General features: G+C 54.0%; 3 protein-coding genes across 3 annotated transcripts in view; 2 read left to right on the forward strand and 1 right to left on the reverse strand.

Annotated features, from left to right (window-relative positions):
• Positions 1-1,422, forward strand: part of GUITHDRAFT_166092 (hypothetical protein) — a gene marked incomplete at its 5' end in the record, with an annotated part of 5,001 nt that extends 3,579 nt beyond the window's left edge. Inside the window, one exon of the mRNA XM_005821957.1 lies at positions 483-1,422. Within this exon, the coding sequence (XP_005822014.1) occupies positions 483-1,155 (673 nt within the window). The 3' untranslated portion in view covers positions 1,156-1,422. The remainder of the gene's footprint in view (positions 1-482) is intronic.
• A 2,294-nt stretch (positions 1,423-3,716) lies between these two features.
• GUITHDRAFT_146788 (hypothetical protein) lies at positions 3,717-4,554 on the reverse strand (the record flags this gene model as incomplete). Its single annotated transcript, XM_005821958.1, has 4 exons — positions 3,717-3,845; positions 3,895-4,014; positions 4,089-4,273; positions 4,329-4,554. 4 exons carry the CDS (start codon positions 4,552-4,554, stop codon positions 3,717-3,719), a joined length of 660 nt encoding a protein of 219 aa, XP_005822015.1.
• A 1,166-nt stretch (positions 4,555-5,720) lies between these two features.
• Positions 5,721-7,786, forward strand: part of GUITHDRAFT_146789 (hypothetical protein) — a gene marked incomplete at both ends in the record, with an annotated part of 2,965 nt that continues 899 nt past the window's right edge. The window contains 10 exons of the mRNA XM_005821959.1: positions 5,721-5,760; positions 5,807-6,036; positions 6,087-6,176; positions 6,221-6,323; positions 6,371-6,459; positions 6,536-6,637; positions 6,775-6,899; positions 7,255-7,345; positions 7,398-7,640; positions 7,682-7,729. Coding sequence (XP_005822016.1) covers positions 5,721-5,760; positions 5,807-6,036; positions 6,087-6,176; positions 6,221-6,323; positions 6,371-6,459; positions 6,536-6,637; positions 6,775-6,899; positions 7,255-7,345; positions 7,398-7,640; positions 7,682-7,729 — 1,161 coding nt within the window. The remainder of the gene's footprint in view (positions 5,761-5,806; positions 6,037-6,086; positions 6,177-6,220; positions 6,324-6,370; positions 6,460-6,535; positions 6,638-6,774; positions 6,900-7,254; positions 7,346-7,397; positions 7,641-7,681; positions 7,730-7,786) is intronic.

Genomic DNA, 7,786 nt, shown 5'->3' on the forward strand with positions numbered 1-7,786 from the left:
TCCTCCTCCTCCTCCTCCTCCTCCCTCTTCGGTGCTGCCGTTTCCTCCTCCTCTTCTTTCATCCCTCTCCTCGCCATTCCTTCCTTCCGCAAAGAAGTTTGTCTTGCAAATTTGGAAGAATTTGAAGGAAGTTGGGTGGGTGGCAGAACAATATTGTTTCCTAAGGGGGTGGGGTATGTATGAAGATAGGGGTAGTGCAAATCGAGGGTGACACTTAAAGAGGGGTGGGTGATGTCATGGAAGAAAGGGGGTCATAGTTGGGAAAATAGGGGTAGAATCATGGACATTGTGGGGTGATAAAATTTCCTGCTGGACACCCTGTGGAGAAACATTGGAAAGGAGGGGTACAGATCGAGCAATATGAAACTCTAGGGGTGGAGGTAGCTGAAAGGGGGGTAGTACGTGGAAATAGGGGGTAGGGGTAATGAGCAAAATAGTCTCGGCATGCAGCGCAGAGGACGAGTAGCAATGTGGAGCGCAAGGTCTCCGTACGAGGAGGAGGAGGAGGAGGAGGAGGAGGAGGAGGAGCTTTCCAACTACCAGCGGGACACAGAGACTCCGATATGCGGGCCTGACCATCTCTTGGAGGGAGCTGATGCCCTCGAAGTGTGGAGGGAGGATGCTGCTGCTGCCCTGGGCTCGGCCCTTTACAGGGCTGAGTACGCAGGGAAGTTTTCAGCCTGCATTGTTCAAGCTTCACTGGGAGATCTTGAAGTCGACAAGCACGTGAAGACGGAGATGAGAGTGAGAGCGAAGGAAGAGGCTGCGGTCTGCCGCCCGAGGAAGCCTGAGAAACAACTCCGTCCAGTCCTGGCAAGAACAGTGAGAATGGTGGACGATCTGCTGGAGAGCTCCAGTCCCATGGTGACGAGGTTCGAAGAGAAGTCGAGGAGCTTCCTGAAGCCTCTCGATGAGGTCCTCGAGGACATCGAGTCTTGCCATAGCCCGGGCGCCCGAATCCTGCAGTTCTGCGTGCAGGAGTTCCTCAACAGCCTTGAGAAGCTGGGGGCGTTGGAGCCGAAGCTCGCGATGATCGAGGAGACAGTGCAGGAGAAGGTTACTGGCCCGATCTCTTCTCGGTTGATGAGGTTGTCACGATGGGGCGACAAGCTGTTCGGTCTCTCCTACGACGTTCCGCCTGCACCTCAGGACTGACACCCTGACAAGATTAACATCATGGTGACTTCTGGCAGCAGTATGCCGTCTAATCATCATCGTCATCATCATAGTAAGTTCTCCCGAAGGCTTGTTCTCGATTTGATGCTGCCGGAATGCCGAACTCTTCGACCTCCTCATCGAATTTCTGTGCACGTTCAGAGGGATTAGGGAACGAGGGCAGTGCGCGATCCTACCAGGGGATCATCGATGAAGAAGGGGCTCTTGGGACTTGTAGAATCGTATAAATGAATTTGCCTGTACTGTAACCCCCTTCTGTCAGTCCCTCCCTCCTCCTCCTCCTCAGCCACATATCCTTGTATACCTTGTCTAAGAATTTCGTAGCAGCAGGGCAGATGAAGTCAATAATGCCATTGAAAGTGATGATCTGGTTACTATCAGACTCTTGTTGCAACAGGAAGCAAGTTCGACACCTTTTTCCCCTCAGTCAAGAAGTTCAAAAGCTGGTAGCGATTCAGTTCAACGTGATGGGCTGCGGGCAGCGGGCAAACCTTTCGGTACATGAATGTTCCATGCTCATAGATATCTGGAGGTAGGCAGATGTACAGGATCGTAGCTTGGCTATAGGCAAGGTCATTCAGATATTACGCACAGGCAAGCTTGAAACACCTGAGGTCCATTTCACCTAAATCCCCACACATGAAGTGTATCCTCTCGCAGAGATCAAGGGTCTCGGCAGTCTACAACAACATCACCTCCCCTGTGTTTCAGAGCGCCCGGTCACTTGCCTTCTGTGCATGCACCAACGTGTCTGCGTCCAAATCCACACCAATCTGCAACCGAGCATGACGGAGAGCGTCAAGAGAGGAAACGCTGGCGTACCGCTTTCACTCCGTACTTGAGCACCGCCGATATGCAGATCCTCCCGTCTCCGCAACCTAGATCGATCAACTACTCCTGTCATGTCCCGTCTAAGGCGACACCCCTGTTGGTTACCGTGTCTGATTTCTCCATGGGGACAAAGTCCAAGATCGCTTCCACTGCCTGCATAGGAGTTTGTATGCCCTCTCCGAATATTCCATCCGCCTGTTCCCTTGTCAGAGGGTTCGCATCTGGGTCGACTTCATCATAGCGTACCATATCCGCAAGTTTTATCAAGTCAAACTCAGTCATGTTTTGGGGATCAATCTGTTCCTTTGACTTCAAGTCCATCAACCTGTCAATACATTTGTTTTACCATGTCCTAGATGCACAGCTACACACCTTCCCATTTCTTCATTCTGCTCTACCATGTCATCCAGATTGGTGTATGCCGACTGCGCACAGGCAGGCTGCGGTCAAACGAGAACCCACATCGTCCACACTGCCAAGATGAAACAACCAATGGTTCTGACCTTGTAAAACTCCGCGCATGCCTTCAAGGCAGGGTCGCTGTATTCTTCTTCCGACTCGTCCCTACCCTGGTCGACTTCATCTGGAAGCGATTCGACTCACGTGTTCGCATTCCCCATGACCAAGACAGACCTTGTCCTCCCCTCAAGCCCACCATCCTCGTCACAGACAACAAGGCTCTACCGCAGCAGGGTCCATGTACTCGAGAATACTGCAAGGAAGCTTTTGAGTCGAGCGATTCAGATGGAACATTCAGACCTGTTCAGCTGCCATGGGTAGGAGGATCAGCAGAAGAACGATTGTCCTCTGCAGGAGATGATTCATATGATGTCCTGATCCCATGATGCTTCGACGCCCCTCATTCTGCACCCCATGGCTTCTTCTCACCATCCTCACAACTGTTTCAATTTGTTGATTCCAAGGTTACATTCCCTCCTTAGTTGATCCCTCCACAGACTCAAACCCCCCTTCCCTCTTCTACCTCCTCCCTCTGTCTCCATGGAATTCCCTCCCTCCCTCCCTCCCTCCCTCCCTTCCTCCCTCCCTTCCTCCCTCCCTTCCTCCCTCCCTCGCTTCCTCCCTCCCTCCTCCCTCCCTCCCTCCCTCTCTCCTCCCTCGCCTGGGCAGCCATCGGAGAGTCTCATCTGAAATTTCTCGTTTTCCTTTTACTCAAAGTTAAGTTAACCATGAGTACGAGGACAATCCGAGGCTTTCCAGTGACACAGCCTGTGACAGGGCAGTTGACTCGCCGACGGTGACAGGCCGGGCCATCCGAGTCCCCCGCGGCCGCCGGCCCGGGCCGTGCCCGCCTCCCGGCGGCTCGGACCGAACCGGCCTGCGCTGCTGCCTACCAGCCTTCAGGCTCCCGATCGGATGCCGCAGTGCCAGCTTTTGAGTACTACCGTACTCCTCTCCGCCTCTCCTCCCTGATCTCCCTCCTGTTCCACGCTATTCGTGGAAGAGGATTGGGATGCTTGGTAGGACAGCGGCGACAATTTGCCACCATCACTTTCATTACGGACTGAAGGGCTGCAGATTCATTTAGATGCTTCCTGATTACGAAGATACATTTAGATGCTTCCTGATTACGAATGTAGCACAAGGACGTAGCCATTGATAAGAGGTCCAGCGTTTCCTAGCTAATGGGCCTCCTTGGAAATTTGACTGATAACATGAAAGAATATTCAACATCAAATTCCCACGTCGCTTCATGTTGTTCCTGCTGGCTTCTTGCCGTCGTCTGCCGCTTCTTTCTTTGCTACGCTGCCCTCGCTCGCCTGTTTTTCTTTCTCCTGCTTCTCCAATGCAAGTTCAGCCAGAAGTCGATGGATCATCTCCTGCCGACCTGAATCAGCAGAGGAGCAGGGCAACCTTTCCCTCCCGCACCTGCTCGCGCGGATTGAATTTATTCTCGATGAGCTCAGCGAGTGTAGGTTGTAGCGCTGGGATGTAGTTCATCTGCGAGCCTCTTCTCTTACCCAAGTCGAGCTTCACATTCTTCCGTGCCTGATTGCAGGATCAACAATGACAGGAATGCAGCCGAAGAGATGAAGATAATAAAAAGCAAGCACAATCCTCACTTGAAACCCTCTGAAAGCTTTTTGAATGTCCGAAGAAGCACTCTGCATCTCCTTTACAGCAGAGGTCAAAGCTATCATGCGCCTGACTTGATTGTAAAGCTTCCCTCGCGGGTTTCTGTTCGCTTCCATCACGTGCCCTTTCAAGTTTGAAAACGCGTCCTGCATCTTTTGGATGCGAAATCCGACTGCTTGCCACCCGTCAGCGTTAGATGACGAGGGGGAGGACACTAGCGACGTCACCTGACTGAGGCGCCATCACCTGCTTCCACTCGTAGTCTTCCAGCTCTGCTCCTTCCTCTAGACTCTTCAATTTCTCGCTCACAGCATCCGAGTAAAGCTTGTCGGGTTTCTTTGCCCTCACCGCGCGAGCATGTCTGGACACAAACCCATCCTCCTCGTCCTCCTCGTCCTCCTCTTTCTCCTCTCCCTCTCCTTCCTGAACTCTCTCCTCTTCCTCCTTACCCATGGATGCTTCTCTTAGCATTTCTCCTGTACTATTTATTGACTGAAAAAGCAACTCAATCTCGCCCTCAAGATTGACCCGACCGTTGCAGCATCGTGACGTTGAAAGTCTGCCTCAGAATCGTGGGCCACCGTGACTGACACGGTCACTTCAAGTTAAAACACCCGCCGAAGGCCTTTCTTCCCTTCACTGCAGGTACGGATGGTCTTCTTCATGCTGACGCTTTGCGGTTTCTCTGGTACCTGGCGGATCACCACTGCGCTCAGGAGGCGGTGTATGGCCCGGGACGGGCCCGGTGGCTTTCATCGTTTGCGTGCTCGCCTGTTTCGGCAGTATCGCTCTCGTATGGGTCTTGCCGTCCTCCTCGCAGGAGCCTTGCGCTACTGCTCTTTGTGACACTTTGTCCTGATCCTGCTTGTCGTGCACTGCGGCCCCATGCCGTCCGATCGCTTCAGGCTTGCGTGGTTGGAGTAGCGGTTTTCGCTGCCTCCTTCGTTTCCTAGTATTTTATTGAGGCGGGTTTGTAGGCTTTATCCTCCCCCTCCTTTGTTTGCTCCGGTTTGCCCTTCTTTTTCAGTCAATACAGAAAAAACAGCCTGTCACTGAGAGACTCAGCGGCCGGGCCGCGGCGCCCGGGCCGAGCTGGTCACCGGACCGAGTCTGACCCCCGGCTGGCCCCGGACTCTCACAGTGACAGTGGGACTCCCGCCTGAGTCCGGGTCACCCGCAGGGTTACCCGGGCCGGGCCCGGCCGGGTGACCGGGAATGAGGGGGATGATTTGTATTCTGGTGATGTCTGAGCGGGGATGAGGGCGCTCGCAGTTTGAAAGAATGGCGGACGGGCGGGACGCCATGGAGTCGCTGCTGATGGAGGTGAATAGAACGGAGGAGGAGAGAGGAGAGGGAGAGAGAGAGAGGAGGAAGAGAGAGGGGATAAGAGATGAGGAGATGACAAGGAGAAGACGAGGACAGGAGAGGAATAAGGATGATGAAGAAGTAGTGGTATGACGAAAAGTTCAGAACGGAACAGAAAGAGGGAGCGAGGAAAGATCGAAGATATTTATTCTTGGGTTTGACGTAGGAATCATAGGCAGAGTTGAAGGGAAGCGGGAATGATGAGAAATGACCCTGGAAGAAGAGGAGGAGAAAGAGATGGGTCAGAGGAAAAGATGGATGGAGATCGTTTCCAAGATCCTAACGTTACCGTAGGTAGAGGAGCAGATCAACGAAGCGCGAGCATCCGTCCATGGAGCAGCGAACAAGTTTGAGGAGGGGAAGGAGTTCGAGGCAGCAGCAGCGGAGAGGGCGAAGGAGTCGCAGCTGAGCGAGGCGACTAGGAGGAAGCTACAAAGGCGCTCTCAGATTCTGAGTGCGGAGGTGAAGTCGGAGCTGTCTAGAGCAGTGGCTCAACTCCGGCACACTTCGCATCACTACAAGCACGTGAAGAATGAGATCGAGACCGCTCTGCGACACAAAGACAGAAAGGTCTGCAGATCCCGCTGAGTGTGTGTATGTTGAAGTTGAAATGCTGTCAGCTCGCAGAGCTCTCGAAGGCGGAGGGAAGGATACAGGGGCTTGAAGAGCAGGTGAACGATCAGAAGAAGATAATCCAGGAGCTCAACAAGGTAAGGGGAAGTGAAGTCCTCCGATCCTCCTCATCTTCCTTCAGGCAAAGGAGGACGCGCATTTTCAGATCCAGCGCATGAGTCTGGAAGTTGACAACTTGCGCAAAGCAAAGGAAGACCTGGAGGGGACGATCTCACACCTTGAAGGTGAAGAACTTGTACCTTCTAGTTGCTGGTCACCGACAGGACTGCAGAGAAAAATTCCCACAACGAACTGTCATACTCGAAACAGACCCAAGAATCTAACAACATCATGGTCCACAACACAAGTTTGAAGAGCCAGGTGAGCCATGGCGTGAGAGACACGTTGCTTCGACGAGAAGTCTCTTCCCCATGCCTGTCTGCTGAACTCTCTGCAGCTGAAGGATGCAAACAACACGATCAACGTCTTGAGGGAGGAGAACGCAAGCTTGATCAAGACTCGAGACCACCTCATGGCTCAACTCAAGAACTCAAAGGAGGTCTTGTCTTGATCGCCCCCGTCCCCATCCCCGTCCCCGTCCTCGTTCTCTCATCCTCAACTCTTATCCTTCTCGAAACTCCCGCCTGCTCTTCCTACTCTCTCCGTTCTCTCCTCCCTCATCTGAGCTTGTTCCAGGTCGTCGCTCGGATCACGGCAGATAACCTGATGTTCCTCAACAAGATCAAACACTCGGAGGCGAAGGTGGAGCAAGCAGTGAAGGAGCGAGAAGTCCTGAGAAAGGAGCTCAACGAGAACGACGGGTAAACATTTCATCCCTGTCCCTTCCTCCTCCTCCTCCTCCTCTCCTCCTCCTCCTCCTCCTCCTCCTCCTCTTCCTCTTCATTCCTCATCACTTCTCCACCTCCTCTTTCCTCTTCATTCCTCATCACATCCCCTACTCTGTCCCTCTTGATCTTTTCCTTCTTTCAAATGAATGTCTCCTTACCTCTCTCTTCCTCTGCTCCCCTGCGCCTCCTCCTATCCTCACTCCCCTGCTCCTCTCCTCTCCTCTCTCCTCCTCTCTCCTCTACCTCTCTCCTCCTTCTCGCTCCTCCTCGTCTGTCCTGCTCCTGTCTTCCGCGTCTGTCTCCTCCTCTCATCCGCTTTCCTCCTCAGCCGCTGGTTCGAGCATCTCCGCGACGAGCTGCAGAAGGTCACGCAGACCCACCTGGACGCCATCGAAGAGAGCGAGCAGCGGATGATGGCGGTGAGAGGAGGCGACGAGCTCTTGCCTCTTTCTCCTCACCCTTGTGGAGCAGAGGGAGGAAGAGGACAGGAAGAAGCTGGAGGAAGCAGAGGCGCTGCTAGAGGCAGCGCGAGCCGAGGGCAGGAGGCTGGAGGAGGAGCGGAACTCCTCGAGGGAGGAGGCGAAGACGTTGTCGCTGAAGTTCTCTGCCCTCTCGGAGTCCCACGAGGCCCTCAGCTCCAAGAAGGAGGAGCTGGAGCTGCAGGTGGCCTCCGCCACCAGCTCAGCTGAGAGCATGCAGAAGAAGATGGAGGAGGTGAGGAGGGAGCAACCGAGTCCGCCTCTGACTCCTCGCAGCTGAGCAAGGAGTTGGAGCAGCGAGGAACGGCAGCAGCAGAGCTTCAGGTGCGAGGAGGAGGGGAGGGAGAGAGGTGGAGAGGAGGGAGGAAGGGGAGGGGGAGA

The sequence above is a fragment of the Guillardia theta genome, assembly GCF_000315625.1.
Source record: "Guillardia theta CCMP2712 unplaced genomic scaffold GUITHscaffold_134, whole genome shotgun sequence".
NCBI lineage: Eukaryota > Cryptophyceae > Pyrenomonadales > Geminigeraceae > Guillardia > Guillardia theta.